Consider the following 16,901-nt stretch of genomic DNA (forward strand, 5'->3'; position numbering starts at 1 on the left):
AAAGGTTCAGGAGCACTGCAAACTTGTCATGATCAGAGCATTACTGCTTCTTTGAGCAATTTAAAATATTCCACTACTGTACTCCCGAAAAGGTGCTGAAATCTATACAATTGAAGTGCTTAGCTAAATGCAAATTTGGTCACTCCTTATATTATCTGTCCCCATTTAAAAGTTTGTCTACAAAAGCACATTAGTGAAGGTGTGTTCCACGTGCAGGAATACTTCTGAACAGAACCAAAATGATCTAGTCTGGGGCAGTGCAGCAGAACACAGACTGTAATCCAAGAATAACTGCACTCAGTTGAGTTGGAACTCGTAAAGAAAAAGGAAGAGTTTGAAAACAGAAAAACAAAAGCAATGGGAACAATAGAATACAATACACAAATGAAGGAAAAGATAATAAAAAGTGAAAAAAAGCCAAAATTTTGCACACTGGTTGAAATCAGTATGCATGTTCAGCACTAGGCCTAACAGAGGGCATCGCTCCTCATATTCTATCTGAAACAAGTTCTCTCTGAACATGAAGACCTCTAATTTCTGGTGAGTACCTTCATCACCGGGCTCCTAAGTCATATTCTGCTCTCCTGAGTTTGTAAAACAAGATGTAAAATCTCTGCTGATCAGATGGCCTGCTTCAAAAACAGAGCTCAAAACAGCTGCCAACAGCACAGTGGAAACAAAATCTTCAAATCTGAAGACACAAAGAAATCTCAGGTATTAACCAAAGAGGAGAGGAACAGTGAAAATCCAGAACTTCAGGTTTGCTCTCACGTTCAAGATGAATGCACAGTACTGGCTATGAAAAGTTGTCATTACCAGCATTCTGAACATGTCTGTTCCCACTGCTCACCACCTACTTTGAATTTCAGGTGCATCTACAATCTCTTCCTCACCAGCAACACAGGAAAACAGTCTTTCTGCACAGTATGTCCAGAAGTTCAGCTAGTTGAGGAAGGGAAGATTTAGGGTGGATGTCACGGGGAAGTTCTGTACTATGGGAATGCTGAGGTGCTGGAACAGGCTGCCCAGAGAGGTTGTGGATGCCCCGTTCCCTGGAGGTGTTCAAGGCCAGGTTGGATGGGGCCCTGGGCAGCCTGGTCTGGTATCAAATGGGGAGGTTGGTGGCCCTGTGTGTGGCAGGGGATTGGAGCTTCATGATCCTTGAGGTCCCTTCCAACCCTGGCCATTCTGTGATTCTGTGATAGTTAAAAATGACCAAAGCAAGGTCCTACAATGAAATGGGTTAGAAAATTTAATTATAGGTGCCACCAACTGCTTTTGCCTAGAAAACTGAGTTGTGCAGCACTACTGTCTTCACCACTGAGGCTACTAATTTCCCAAGCTAGGGAAAAAATGAGACAGACAACTACCTGGCTTAGTATAGTTCAGCAGAGAACTCAAAGGAGAGTGCTGGAAGATCACATGATATCAGGAAAAATATCACTTACACCACAGCATACATTAGCAGTATTTAATTACCTACTCCACTAATACTTTTACTCAAAGCGTGTTCAATTTGTATCATCATGTTGGTCCTGCTATTGCTTATCACTGTATCACAGAAAATCACATTTTCAGAACTCAGAATTGGTTAACACGTACCATGATTTGCTCAGCCCACCTATCCACTCCAGGTGTTCAAAAGCACAGATAATGCTGTAGCTATATAAGAAAGGACTGAGCACGTCTTTACACCCTTCTGCTCATCTAAAACTAATACATAGCATTTTATACGACTTCAGGCCCAGATAACGTAAATGAACCTATCTTCCAATGTGAAATGCTTGGGGTGGGAGGAAGATAAAAAAAACAATTCAGAAAATTTACACTGTGTTACAGTAACTACGTGTCCTGGGATTGATGCTAACACAATACATTAGTTTTAGTTTTTCTGAAGTAATTGACCAGATGACTGCTAATCAAATCAGTCAAATAACAAAAGCACCTTACATTATGCCCTTTGCATTACAAAACGCATGACGCTTGTCATTATCTTATACCAGTCACAGACATTTAAAATCAATATGCTGGGTCATAGGTATGATGGTGATTTGCTAGGTCCTGTGTCCCCTAATTCCCTTTCTCCTCATGTTTCATTTTGTATTACCTCTCCGTCAAATAATCTCCTCACATCTTTTATCTCAGAACTCAACTGCTCTATCTACATTTATTTTATCAAGATCAGTGGGGAATACTAAAACAAACTGGTTTACCAGTGTTCTGTTTTACTGAAATGATTTCCAAAAGTCTCCAAAATCACACTTTAAAAACTTTCTGCATTCTTTTCACACAAACTGTAAATGCTTTCGAAGAATGAGAAACCAAGAGGAAATCTGTTCTCCTGATCCTCGCAACCAATTCTGGGTAGCTCCTATCCGTCCAATAATTTCTTCAGTGTCTGCCACTGGAAAGCTCCTACTCCCTTCCCTCTGCAGCTTCTGTCACTGATGATTCAGGTTGAAGACAAACATATGTCAGAGTTTTGTCACTTCTCTCTACTCAAGTTAACAGATACGACACTTCCTACTGCCAACTCAATTGTCTGCCCCTTCTAACACTACCATCCTGACATTCTCTCCCTACTTTGGAGCATAACTTGCAAGTCATCGTTGAGTCCTCTCTGTGTAGAAAATTTACAGCTTCTTCCTTCTAATGTACCCAACATCCGGCTGTTCTCCTCTGCACACACAGTTGAAAATTCATTCAGCCCTTCGTCTTCTCTCTTTCCTTCAATCTTGCAGCCTTCACTCTCCCAAATTTACCTGCTGTACTGCTAAAGGTTACTTTGTGCTGTCCCGACACAGATTTCTCTCTGCACTCTTCCTCTCACAAATCAAATTCAGAACCTATTTTCCTATCAGTAAATGATTTGGATATGCTATAACCTTTATCATTTTTTGCCAACCTCATAGCTCTCCGTAGATCTGCCACAATTAAATCTGACTTCTATTTAACACTACCTGGAGGTACAAGAAAGTACAACCCACCACAATGGCACACTTCAAATTCTGGGTAACAGAACATGCAATGCCAATAAACAGAAACTGATGGTGTCAACATTCTATGCACACAGTTCAGACAAATTAATACACATGTTCACCTGCATGCTACATCCATCCATGTCAACGGCTACAGCTGTGTGGACGCAATATAAGTGAAGTTACACTTGACCTAGCCTATTCAGGCAGTAATGCCTTCGGAGTGATTCACCTGGCCAGCTGCTAGGCATCTCTTTTAGGGTAAACTTCAACCTCTGTACAGCAAATGCTCGAGCTACATCCTCACAGAGCACAGCAGCTCTTTACACAGCTGAGGTCCCAGGGAGATTCCCACACCTGGATGCCTAAGCTCAGTGCAACCCTCCTTGTTTCTATTTGTAGAGACAAACAAGTACTAATCAGGTGAAATTGGGTGTACCCTCTGACTTTGACTTGTGTATTCATTTAATGAGAACTGTCCAGTTTTGAAGGATTCCTTGAAATGAGTAATGTGTTGTAGTAGGATTGAAGAATTTGAAATGGAACTGCACGAGCCACTCCACAATCGTCAAGCTCCACGTGCAAAGCAGGAACTACTAACTAGCTATAAATAAACAAACAAAAATCAAATGACAAAATGCATGCACAAAAACTGCACAGTTAAGCCTCTGAGGCTTTTGTAAAGATACCAACAGCAACTCTGGTAAGCTGAACTGTTTGCAGGCCTTCCCTGAGGCTTTGGTGAGGTGCAGAGACGCTACCAAGGGACAGAACCTGTACAAGCCAAATGCACTTGCAGCTACCATCAACTTCACCTGATTTAACTATGTAAAATCTTAATTTTGGTATTCAAGAAGGGCCGAATTATTTTTGCTCAGGTTAACAGTATCCAGCATTTAAAATGATCAGCTTCACATTTATTATATGGTACTGAAACACGTAATACTACCCTGATGTCAGAAGCCATGCCCACTAAAAAAAAAAGGCTCTAAGCTTTGGTGTTATTTCACCTTAAGCACATTCTGATCTTCAGAGACAATTAATCAGTAACTTCCTTCTGAATTTCCTGATTTTGAATTCTGATTTTCAGATTTTAAATATTATCACACTCACAGGCAAAAAAAAAAAGAAAAGTACTTCAGAAAGAGCAATTATTAGTTCAAGGTGCATCAGACTATTTAGACAATTCACAGTGAAGTTTAACACAGTGAGCAGTTGCTTCATTATATGTGAAATCATCCTGTAAACTACGTGTGATACCTCCCGTGCATACACTTATGAACAGAGAAAACATGAGAGGAATTCCTTATGTTTGAAGAATCTGTGCAAATACATAAACAATGCATAACCACATACAACTCAATTCTAGCAGCTTACCAAAAGCATGGCAGGATTTTGATAGTTAATCTGGTATTTAACACCACCAGTATTTTAACTTTCAGGTCTATTTTCTCAACTCGTTGATAAACACACATACCTGGCATGCCTGTAGCAAGACCCTGACCAAAAGCCAAAGCTGGATTTGCTGCTGCAGCTGCTGCAAGTGACTCTGCCTGCTGCCCTTGCTGACCCTGACTGGGAGTAAGTGGGCGCTGAGTTGCTCCAGCACGCAGAACCTGAAAAAGACCATGTGATACCCTTTACTTCAGAGGCAAGAAAGCAAGTCCTTTACATGCTTCAACAGGCTTTGGATAGTTTCTTTGCATATCTGATGCTATTTCCTATTTGAATACTCCACCTTATCAGTTTCAAGAATATTTAAATACAAAGAATAAAAAACGTAAACTAATCTGCTGATGGTCATGACAATGCACGTGCCCTGCTCTGATCTCACTTATGTTCTGTCAATGGTATCAATGGGTAAAGGAAAGAAGAAAATCTGGAAAGCTGATAACATTTATGATTCAGATTATCTAGTAACTGAACACCTGTCCTTCCCTTACAAATAATTTATTATTTGTTTACACTACTGATAATCAGTCAAACTGAGAAGTAATCTAAGTTCTTACAACTACTTTGTTCCTCTAGGCTTAAATAGCCCTTTCCACATCCAAAATAAGAGAAAACTATTTACAATATATCCCACACAATACATTATGTGAGATTTATTCCAAGTGGGTATTAATTTTACAGAGAAGGCAGAAGGCCACTGGAGAGACAATACACATTAAACTATGACCATGATCAGCAGGAAGACAGCTCCACCTGGATAGTATAACAGTGATCACTTCTTCGTGGTAACTCAAAGTCACTTAGATATCAAATTCCTAATAACAGTACTGAAGTTAATTCCATTGCTAGTGATAATGGTCATTCAAGCATCTATCAAGCATCTATCAAGCATAATATCATAATACATCCATGGTTTTCATTTGTGGGCAGGAACACCACTTGTTTGTACAAGTGCCTCACAAAGCTTCAAAACTGCATGTAGACTAACAGTAGAAAAGTGAGAAATATATTTAAAACTCATTTAAAGAAAATTGCAATAAATTCTAGCAGCAACTGCTTAGTCATGATTACCAAGGCAAAAATAACATGACAGAGTGATGCTGTAACAAAAATAACCACTCCATCTCTTTTCCTGCAATCACGTCAGTTTCCTACACTAGTTTCAAATTTTATTTTAAAATGTGAGCAACCACACACAGAATTACCTAGACAGGTAAAATCACAACAGTGCAGCAAACAGGACTACAATAATCGGCAACGTAAGGAAGTTGAGAAATTCTAAAGAACCAAGCACTTAGTTAATTAGTGATATATTAATATTGATACAGCAGAACAACACTTGAATTAAGTAACGTCTTCTGGAACCTGATCTCTATAGACTCAAAATGCTACAAGCAAGCTATAAAGGATGTCTCCTCTACACAAGCACGTACCGGCTGCTGTCCCTGTTGTGCCTGGGAAGCTGCTTGTTGATTTGCTGTGGTATTTGCTGCTGCAGCTTGCTGCTGAAATAAATTGGCTGGATACACCCCCCATGGAACACCATAATACTGAGGCGGAACCACAGCAGGACCTAAAACCAGAACACTTGATTATTCCATCTAATGCAGCCAGTTAAAATAATTGTTTACAGTTTGCAGCATCCCTCATTGATCTGTTTTCTAATGTCAAAATAGAAACTGGTATTTGAAAATTCAGATAGTCAAAATGATACATTAATATAAGGGTTAATTTAAAGGATTCATACGAAGCCATACTTTCCTTATGAAAAAATAACCCTGTGAGATTCAAGCGATAAAATGAAAAACATGGTGATCAAAGCTCAATCAAAGCATGCTCAGAATTAATTTCCATGCTTGGAAGGAGGACATCACTGAAAGAGCCAAATTCATCCTCCAGCAGCACCTTACTAAGACTTGCTCACACACTGCTTCTGCCTCCCGGCCAACTAGGCACAACACTCTTCAGAGTGCTTGATCCTGTACTTACCTTTTAACCTACTGATAAGTAGAACCCACAGAAGGATAGTTTTATATCGTTGTGTTGCACACCATCAAAATAAACACAATACACTCTTTGTACTGCCTTCCCTGTGAAAACATTAACTGGAGATCTAGTATTTTGAGCACTAAGCTAGGACTTGAATACTCCACTGTGCTTCTCAGCAGCATCAACTTTAAAAGAGATTTTCCTGGTCTTGGGGCTCATGTGTGGTCTGGGCCTTGTTAGCACACTGGAGACCCGTTTTATTCTCATGCTCACTGGGAAGGAGAAAATGTGGAATTAGAAAGCTAATGCACCAAGTAAAAACATGCAAGGAAACGCCAGCTGTCTCATCTTCTGAAAATAAGATTCTACTAATGTCTCTAACAATCTTATTGACAGTAAGCTTTTTCAGAACAGAGAAACCTAATTGTTGCACGCAGCAGTCCAGAGGAAATAAATGCTCAGGATGCACATATGACAAGAACTGAATTCCTTTTATAAAGTGAAAAGCATCAAATAAACACAACAAATAAACTGTAAACGTCAGTTTCTCTACAAATCCCTCCTTCCTAGAAATACATCTGCAAACAACATATAGGATGGATCTCAGCTTGTTTTTGGTTTTGTTTTTATTTTTTCCAATTTCATTCAGTGAAATTATCAAGACAAACACAAGAAAGTGTTCAGTTACCTGCTAGGGTGGCTGCTGCAGCTAATCCAGCTGCAGTGTACGGGTCAGTACCTGGAGGAGCAGCACTGATAATGTATGGGTTTGGCACAAAAGCAGCTGGAGCCAAGCCTGCTGAGAATACACCTGCTACAATAATAAACAGAGTTTAATTATAGCTAACAGACTTGGAAAGCATTATCATACTCAAACCAACCAAACCACAAAGCATACCCATTAAAATCAGTACTGCTTATAGTTTGGAACTTTCTAACAGCAGATGCAGTATTATAAAAATCAATGCTTCTGTTTCTTGTCAGTCCTTTCTTGCTTTACAAAGCTGAACAGCTTTGTGCTGCTGACCTACAACTTTGAAGAAATTGATCTCATTTATACCTACCCACCCTTACACAGAAATCTTCCAAATAGGAAGCTTGCTGCTAAGTTTCTGCTGAAATGTGTACCAGAAGATGCTGCATTTCAAAGAATACAGCGGACTGCTCAGTCAGCACTTTTATACAAAGGAGCTTCTTTGCAGTTTAGAAGTCAAAGTAAGGCATGAGACAAGGCTTGTGGCCTCACACAAACATCTCCAGCTGACATGTTCATCTCCAAGACTGCATTAAGTTAGCTAGATAATGCTGAAAAGCTGCTATTTACAGACTGCCAATCCCTGTCCAGATCTGCCTGACATGATGGCATCTAGGTGAATGAGCTGATGAGGGAAACTTTATCACTGTACCACAAGAGAACAAAGACTTCACTCTGAGATGCAGCTTCCCCTCCTTTTTGCTCTTCTGCACAAGAACCCTTTATCCCCTCACAGCTAGTGCACAAATGCATACACCTCTGTCAACCTTGTGGTGAAGCAGGAAGGGCAGAAGCTTTAAAACCTGTCCTACCGCTGTGTCACATCCGGATGTGCTCCCATCCTCAAGGAATTGCACCCATGGAGGTGCCCACTCCTCTCTCCCCAAAGCACATCTTTGTAACAGTGGCTGTGAAACTGATACTGCGGTAACTGCCACACAGCCTGCTGGTGAGCTGCCAGCAGGCCTCATGCAAGAACTTGATGCATTGACTTCATTCACTGAGTTATTTTAAAAAGACAACCACATTTCTTCCTACAGAGTAACTCTAAAAACAAAGAAGTTTTTCTATGCCATTAGAAGAAAGAGTTCATCAACCTGAACTAAAAGTTTTACTTCAAAATTCTACTACAAATAGTTTTTGTTTTTTTTTTTACTAGAGTATGAAAAATATTAAACAGCACAACAGAAGTGCACATTTTTGCAATTTTTAGTACTTAAATGTAGTGTTTCTACCATTGCTTTCAGGAGAAAAGCCTTTTCTGCCTCTTTTTTTTTAACATGTAATCCCATCAGAACTTAATTATGCTACATAAGCAAAAGTAACTTTTATTTCTTTGCTTGCAACAGTTCTAAGCGAATAAAAACACAAAACAGAACCAATCACAAAACAGCATTTTCTAAAAGCTGGCCAGTCATTCTGAGCCATTTTCAAGGGCACCACCAAAATGAGCCAACTGATCAATATCTATTTAAATTAGAATCTATTTAAATTAGGTGAAACAATTAGGAGAGCAACACACAGCTGTCTGCCACCAGCCCCTGCTGCACTTCACCCAAAGCTCACCTATGTGAGGCTGCTGAGCCGCAGCCAGGGCGTACTGCTGCTGCTGGGCTGCTGTCAACTGCTGCACAGTCAGAGCATTAGTCCTCTGGAAAAGCTATTAGGAAAACGAAACAGAAAAGAAAAGAAAAAAGTAGCATTTTCAAGAGTCAGGACTACAATTTGCTAGGATTTACTTTACCAAAAGGAATTTCTGAGCCAAGCTTCTACCCTATGAAATTACTTAACTGGAAAATTACATGCCAATATTCTTCCCAGATTAACTGTACATTTATCTGCGTCTGACTATCTCATGGATATTTAATAAAACAGAATACATATGTTTAAACAACTACTGAAGACAATAGCACTTAAAGGAGCAATGTGACATGCTCTGAAATCCAATACTAACCTGCTGCTGAGAATTGTAGTCAAAAAGTCCTACAGTAGCTCCCGAAGAGTCCATCTGTACCTGATTGCCAGGATAATCAAATTGTAGAGAATCAAGACCAACTTGTTCCATGGCATCTAGATTCTGATTTTCTGGGTTGGAAAATTCTTCTACCAAGGGCTTGTGGGCTGTAGGATTGGGAAGTGGACCCAATCCTTCTGTGGTGCTGGGATTGGGGCCCAAGCGTTCAGCTACTTCTGTTGGGGAGGCTTGTCGACTTCCAGGGGTACGACTGTTCAGAAGAAATTCAAGACAGGCTCTTACAGTCTTAAATAACACTATTCACCAATAGAGTACAGTATTTCTATTTCTAGAGTACAGTATTTCAATAGACTACAGAGATCTCTGAGCTCTGAGATGTTACAAAGAAGTTACAAAGGAGAGTAGAGGGATTTTAAGCAGCATGCACTGATGGTTCAAGATAAAGGACACATTTCACTTCAAAGCATATTTTTTATTTTTAAACTTTAGAATATACAGCTCTCTAAAATCACTGTAAAATAAACAAAGTAATCACCGAAGCTAGTGATGGTGGAATGAAATAAACTGTAATAATCTGTAACTTTTGGGATGGCTTTGTTATTGCATTTTGGGAGGGGCAGAATTACTAAAAAACAACTCAAAAAGAAATAATTAGAAAAAGAAACAAAAGGACACAGCTGTGTATTCATGCCAAAGGAGAGAAAGCAACAATAAAACTTCAACAGGAAAAGACACACACAATATAGCAAGTATCTTTCACATCTCAAAAACAAATAATGCATTTTCCACCTCTACGTAAAGCAGACTCAGAACTCCCTCACATTTAATTTCCCCACACGAGTCATTTAATGGACTACACCAATGACTGATTATGGAAAAAAGTGTTCCTCATATAATCTCATCAGTTCCATCTTAAGTTCCTTAAGAATGAACACAGCCCGTTGTCTGTAAGAAGATCTTCAGGATGGAGTAAAATGGGAGTGTTTGATTTCTTTTGGCAATACATCAGAGATATGCACCTGGAAATTGTATACTATGCCAAAACCTTGAGGTTTGTCTTTCCATAAGAACAGAGCTGCTGGTGGCTGATATTTAGCCACCTACACTTGCACTGTAAGTTCACACATCTTAAAACGTCGTTAGGAGGATGGAAATTTAGAGAGTAGCAACTGACCAGTCACTATCATTCTCACATCTCCACAGGCTGCACTGACTACATCTCCACTGACTACAGGTGAATCTCTCAGTGCATGCAAACACCTGCAATGAGATGTCAACTGATTGATACTCTGAAAAGATTCCCACTCCTGTATTTGGTCTGGATGATGCTCTTAGACACACATTTGGTCCTGTTGGAGACAGGAGTTGGTCTTGGTGGTCCTAGTGGGTGTCTTCCAGCTCAGGATATTCTATGATTCTATGACTCTACCCTAATTTGGACTTGTATCCTATGCTGTGTGTCATGCCATACGATTTAGACTAGCATTTTTTTTCTGACAAAAGTCTGAAATGAAATACTGGGAGTGAGTTCTGTGAGGAAATTTGTAATCCCTTAACAGCATTAGTTGTCTTGGCAGAGCACTATAATTACATGTATTTATGGTTCTTCAAGAAAAACGCAAATTACATTTAAGATCACTTTACTTGTGAAGATGGGGTTCACAACCACAAAAATCAATCTTGCAGGATCAACCTGTATCTATTCCAAGAGTATGCTGACAGAAGACTAATTCTAGGATAGAGGCACAGCCTCTGTAGTACCTGCTCTCCTTCCTCTTCAGGGCTCCAAAGCTATCCCCTCTTACTCACCAAGGCAAAGAAACCTGCTAGAATTTAAATGTTTGCTAGTATCAATCCTGCAGACTGCACAGCTAGAAATCACTTAGTAAGTTCAGTCAGCAATACTTTATGGTCTTTTTCTTAGGACAAAATCCTTCAGGTGAAAGCACAGTTACATTGGGCACTTTTTGAATGTAAGGAACAACCTACAACAATCATCTATCTATAAGGTACTGTACATCTACGTATCCTAGCTTGCAACTATATTTAGCTCAATGAATAAAACCGAGTTTGAAGCTGTTTAACATTCCTTATTCTTCCCAAGTGACGTACAGTATCAACAAAGCAAAGAACAAAAAGAAAAGAAGCAGTTATTTCAGTACATATTTTAGTTCAAAAAATGTCCTAAGTACAATAAAAATACAAGGAGGAGCACAGGACAAAGTTTTGTTTTACTACGTATGTTTACTTAGTAAAGGATGCTCCTTACATCAGTACTGTTCTGTTGCTATAGTTAAAGTTGTGTCAATACTTCAATTATAAACCTCTGTTTGAGAGCCTTATAGCATCACTTCCTATGGGCCATTTCAATTAGATGGCCTTATTTTTTGAGAGGTTTTCTGGCTTTGGATGCTTCTTTGCTCTAGTTTTTAATCATCTCCTACTTTAAATAATACAAAAGGTACTTCTGTACTGGGCAGCCTGGTCTAGGGGTCGGCGACCCTGCCCACAGCAGGGGGGTTGAAAACAGATGATCTCTGAGGTCCTTTTCAACCTAGGCCATTCTATGAGTTTATGATTCTATGATTTGCAAACTGTTATTTCAAAACTGAAATAGATCCTGGCGAAAGCAGGACAAAAAAAAAATACATGTATATATAAAATAGAAAGTAACTTCATTTATTTCACATATTGCAGAATGCATCCGAAAGGAGGTAATTAGTTTGATCTCTCTAATATGTGTGCTATTATATTATTCTCAGTAACAGATCCTGAAAAATAGGTCTGAAGAATCCTTCCTTAGCCTTAGGTAATTACATTTTTAAGGGGTAGAAAATACTTAAATACGAGATTCAAACATGCATTTTAATATACATGCTTAATTATAAACTAATGAAAGCACAACTATTAGGTCACGTTCATCACATTAATACGAATTAATGAGCAGTACTCTAGTTTTCTAATCCCGCTAATTCTTCTCTGTGACAATTATAAATGCACTAGTCACCTAAAAACAAAGATCAGTCCTTTAAAAACATCCAATTTGAAATGCATTTTAGCATTATTAGAAAAGCAGGCTGGCTGTGCTATCATAAAGGAACGTATCATTCAAAAACCTTGAGTTTGTTCCATTTTTTTTTCCCTAGGAACAGAATTAAACGGTAACACCACTCCATGCAGTGAACTGGGACACTTAGCTCTGCCAACTCTCATCCAAGTACATAATTCCCACAAAAACTTTTGCGGAGAAATAACTGTGTTAGGCTGAGGTGCTGACCAGCAAAATCACAAGGCACGTTGTAATTCCGTAGGATTATCTCTCTACAACAGTCAGGTGCAAAAGTTAGAAATATCAAAAGGAAGCAGAGAGAGAAAAGGATTGACTTTGTAATCAAAAGGGTGAAAGCTTTCATCCCCCTTTAATTCACCACATTGTGAAGGTACTCGTTTGCTTGAAGAAATACTTCATTAAAATGAATTTGTCTCATGAGAAGTGACACACACACTAATGACATCCCAAGAAACACGTGGCACAGTGGGAAAGGAAGGACGTGAGGCAGCAAGAATCAATCTGCAGCTGGATAATGTTTGAAGCTGACACACAAACCAGAACTGTAATAATGCCTAAAGAGACATGTTCGCCTTCTCGAGAAACAGTTAAAAGCTTACTTAAAATCTTTGCAATCGGCATCCATTCCATTTGGCAAACCTCTGCCATTTATTTTAGTAACATCCTCATCATCTCCTTGTTTAAGATCTCTGTTTTTGTCCTCCTCAAATGGAGAAGCCTTGCCTTTCTGATCTCCTTTCTCAGGTCCATCTGTTTCAGCATCTCTAGTGCCCTGAGGAAAAAGAATCTGTTTGATTCTGAATATTGAACAGAACACAACAGGAGCACCACAAGGTGACCTAATTCTGCACTACAGCGCACGTAAACAATACAAACAGTTTGTTTTCAATACAATTGCATCTGGTGGGTAACTTGGTCACCAAGTTTTGACCACATGCAATTAAAAACTGCCAATATGTGAAAAGGAATGCCAGGATTTATAATGGAAGAGCTAACTCAACCTTAACTATAGCGGTGCTGTTGAAGCAATAACACTTAGTTTATACAGTTAAAACATCCAGTACATCAAACCCCCTTAGTGAAACACAGAACAGGAAGACCTGGGAAAAAAAGAACACTATGCATTTTCAATTATTTGTGACCTTCTCCCTCCTCTCCTTCAAGGCATTAGGAAAGCACTGTTTTTAAGGCAGCTGTTTAGTCAAGATACCCAAAGTACTTCCCTCTGACCTCCTTAGCCCCCTCCAACCAAGGAAGACAGGCAGATAGCAACTATACACACTTCCTAAAGAGAAGAGGAAAAAAAAACTGGACAAACCACATAGAAAAAATAACCCTGTAAATCACTAAGACATAGGCTGAACACGCTGTGTTACTTACAAAAGCTCCTTTCCTAAACCGGGAATCCAATTTATCAGCTGGAGAGGAACTTAACACATATTCTACCATGCTCACTCCAAGGCCACCACTTTCTGATCGCGGAGACAATACAGCATTTACTTCACTGTTTCCATGAAAACCCTGTCCAGGCTTTCTCTGTACCATAATAGGCTGGGACATAGAATGGTCTGTTAAAACAAACAAAAATATCACAATTGTACTTTCTGAATACAACTTGCAATATTTGTGCATTTCATTACAGGTGAGGTATCAAACAAGCTGAAAAATAAATTAATTCAAAATCCCACTTTCCAAAGGTGTTATTAGCATACAATCACCAGGGCTATGCACAATTAAAACAAAAGTAAAACCAAATTCATTACATGGATATCTAACAGTATACTGCTTTACTTTAAAATAACACATACCAAGTAATCAATTTTTCAGTACGTATCTGTTTATCACTTACGAGGAGTTCCCCATGCAGTCTCTCTCCACTCATCACCAAGGAATATCCCTTTTTGTCCATCTTTTGCTGAATCATCAGGTTCCCAAAACTTTTTGGCAGGTAAAAGCTGTGTGAGAAAATTGTCTTTTTAATAAAATGATTACGAATAGGCAAAAATTAACAACACAACTAAGATGATGGACAATTTGTTTTAGAGATACCAAAGTCAGCTTTACATGAGAAAGCACACATAGTCTGAATAATTAAAACACCTGAAGTTGTTACTGAAGCTGATGATGCATTAAGAATTTGCTCCAATGACTGCAACAAGGCTGATCCTGAAGTTACAAGGAAGAGATATAGAACACATAACCAGTTATGATAAAAAGCTGAACAAACAATCCTCTCAGAAACCTGGAACTTTGCATGGTCTCCTCATTTTGGCTCAGAAGCTGGGCCTTTAACCAGCACCACTGTGAGAGACAGAAAGAAAGGAGTTATGTTCCAGATTTCAACAAGCAACTGACCTGCACTGTGACAAGTCAGCTCCTTTAGATCACATGGATCTCCTGATCATAAACTGGTGACCATCAAATCTGAAGTTTCAAGTGCCAGTCATTTAATATAGCTGTATGATTCTATTCATCACTATTACTATTCATTACTAAGCAAAGTTGCAGGTCAAATCAGTAACAGAATAATTTCTTTCAAGATATAATATCATCTTGATAATAATTTCAAGACCAGAAGACAGTGCAAAACTATAGAAGTACCACACAAACAAGAATCTCTCCCGTTATTTAACTGACAGATAAAAATCATTCAACATCACAGCTGCTTAATACGAGCCCTGATGAAGCTACGAACAAGATTTTTTTTTCTAGGTTTTTATTAGTGTAGCTTTGAGAGATTTTGTAAAAAGTGCTTAAAGAAGAGGGTAAGACTGCCATCAGCAGGCCACAAAACCAAGAGAGGTGAAGGAAGCTCCTCTCGAACAATGCAGGGATTGCTGATTGATGTCTCCTAGTTTACAAGAATGATCCCCAGAAAAATGTTTAGCTAAACTAGATACTGAAATCCCTGTGTTCCTTACATGAAGAATTCAGTAACACCGAAGAACTGGTGGATGGAAGATCAACAGTCAATACTTCACAAAGTCACCTATGGAAGAGTTCTATGCTTGCAGTACTGCAGCAATGACACAGGTGCTTTTTCTCAGTACCTGGGAGAACCACCAGCAGCTGTCAAACAAACATGCCCTGGGAGCACCAGAATATTGAGTTTACCACAGATTTAAGAACTGTGTGAAGTCTGCCATCAGAGGATTTCGAAGAAGATTCATGGAATCTTAAAACTACAGTTCAACAGATGATATATTACAGATAAACTGAGAAAATCTATTAATATTTCTCAGCTCTGCGTAGTACCAATTCTGCAGTAGTACTACCTTTTCACTTTGTCGTACAGAGGTAGACAAAAGCATTTTCTGTTATCTGCAGAGCCTTTTATAGGGAAACAGAACCACACCTCATATTAAGCACAGTCCATCAGAAGTTCAAGGGTACTTCCAGCTGAGGTGAGAGAGATGAGAAACACGGAAGTGAAGGTCAGAACAAAAATACCTTGGGTCTCATAAAAACATCATGTAGCTTCCAGTATGCTTACCTTCAATTAGAGTTTACATATATATATATATATATTTTTTTTCTTAATTCCACTATCAGACAGATGTTCAGATGAAGCAGTGGAAAGCAATAAGCAGACGGAAGTAGGACACACTGCAATTCTGATTTCAAAATTCATTTTCAGAGTTCCTATCACAGGAAGAAATTGTTCACTGATAAAAAGACACAATAGTGACCACAGGCAAAAGGTTGTGTACTTTCTTTTCTGTTATGTACGTGTTTTTCTCTGTTCTAAATTGAATGCTTTTAACTTCCAAACATATGCATTCAACTTCTTGTTGCCTTATGTTTTCTGGTTGACAGTAAAGCTTCCAAATAAACATAATGCATCACCTATATCTCAGGAGGCTACAGTGAAAGCTGAACAGATTCATGGAGACATTTTTGATTAAATTTTACGTAACAAAAAGTCCCTCAACTATCTACAGAAACTGACATTCTTGAAGATTATAATCTGTGCCTTCCCGTGGAGGAATGACCTGGATTTTTAGGCTTTTGTTTGTTTGTTTTTTTAGAGAGAGAGTGTTGATGGGTTGACATACTATGTCCATTCAAAGGGATTTTTTAGCTATTGGATTGCCATATAAAGAAGCAGCTGTGGCAGCTGTCAATTACCTCATTGTAGACTCAAAAAATGTGTTTTTCAAACATAAGAACTGTGTTCTTCTCCAACAGAGAAGAAAAAAATCAACAGTAACTACAACATCTTGCTCTGATAACATGCCTTGTGCTCAACACTTCCTACATTTAATTTAGTAACCTGCAGTTCAAAAGACACTTTACAAAAATGCATCCATTTCTAACTCAAAAGAAAGAGTGCCGTATTTCTTACTAAGCTCTTCCAACAGTATGCTCAAGTGTCTTCTTCAGTATGAGCCTTGCTCCCTTTCATGTCTCTGCTGGATGAACAAAGCTCTTTTCTATGCACAGATAATAACCAATTATGTTAAAGGTCACTCTTAACCAGCTCTAATAAGTAACTACACAGTCTCAATTATGGGGTCTTAACAACTTTTTTTCCCCAAGATCAGAAGTTATTACTACGTAGCTCAATACAAATTCTCCAAATGAAGTTTTGAGACCAGAAATGGATACTCTGTCCCTAAAATAAAACCAATATGCAATTTGTTCCCCACTTGTACCATTTCCTGAAGGGAGGTTGTGATGAGG

At 38.8% G+C, this 16,901-nt stretch overlaps 1 protein-coding gene across 5 annotated transcripts in view; it reads right to left on the reverse strand.

The window, feature by feature from the left end:
* PUM2 (pumilio RNA binding family member 2) overlaps positions 1–16,901 on the reverse strand; it is a gene marked incomplete at both ends in the record, with an annotated part of 43,371 nt that overhangs the window by 23,844 nt on the left and 2,626 nt on the right. For 4 of the 5 annotated variants that reach the window (XM_079550446.1, XM_079550445.1, XM_079550444.1 and 1 more), the window contains 8 exons: positions 4,456–4,594; positions 5,864–6,003; positions 7,108–7,233; positions 8,740–8,833; positions 9,128–9,398; positions 12,818–12,990; positions 13,599–13,786; positions 14,068–14,173. In XM_079550446.1, the coding sequence (XP_079406572.1) occupies positions 4,456–4,594; positions 5,864–6,003; positions 7,108–7,233; positions 8,740–8,833; positions 9,128–9,398; positions 12,818–12,990; positions 13,599–13,786; positions 14,068–14,173 (1,237 nt within the window). The remainder of the gene's footprint in view (positions 1–4,455; positions 4,595–5,863; positions 6,004–7,107; positions 7,234–8,739; positions 8,834–9,127; positions 9,399–12,817; positions 12,991–13,598; positions 13,787–14,067; positions 14,174–16,901) is intronic. The other variant, XM_079550443.1, reaches the window with a different exon arrangement.

This window comes from Tetrao urogallus (genome assembly GCF_951394365.1).
Source record: "Tetrao urogallus genome assembly, chromosome: 2".
NCBI lineage: Eukaryota > Metazoa > Chordata > Aves > Galliformes > Phasianidae > Tetrao > Tetrao urogallus.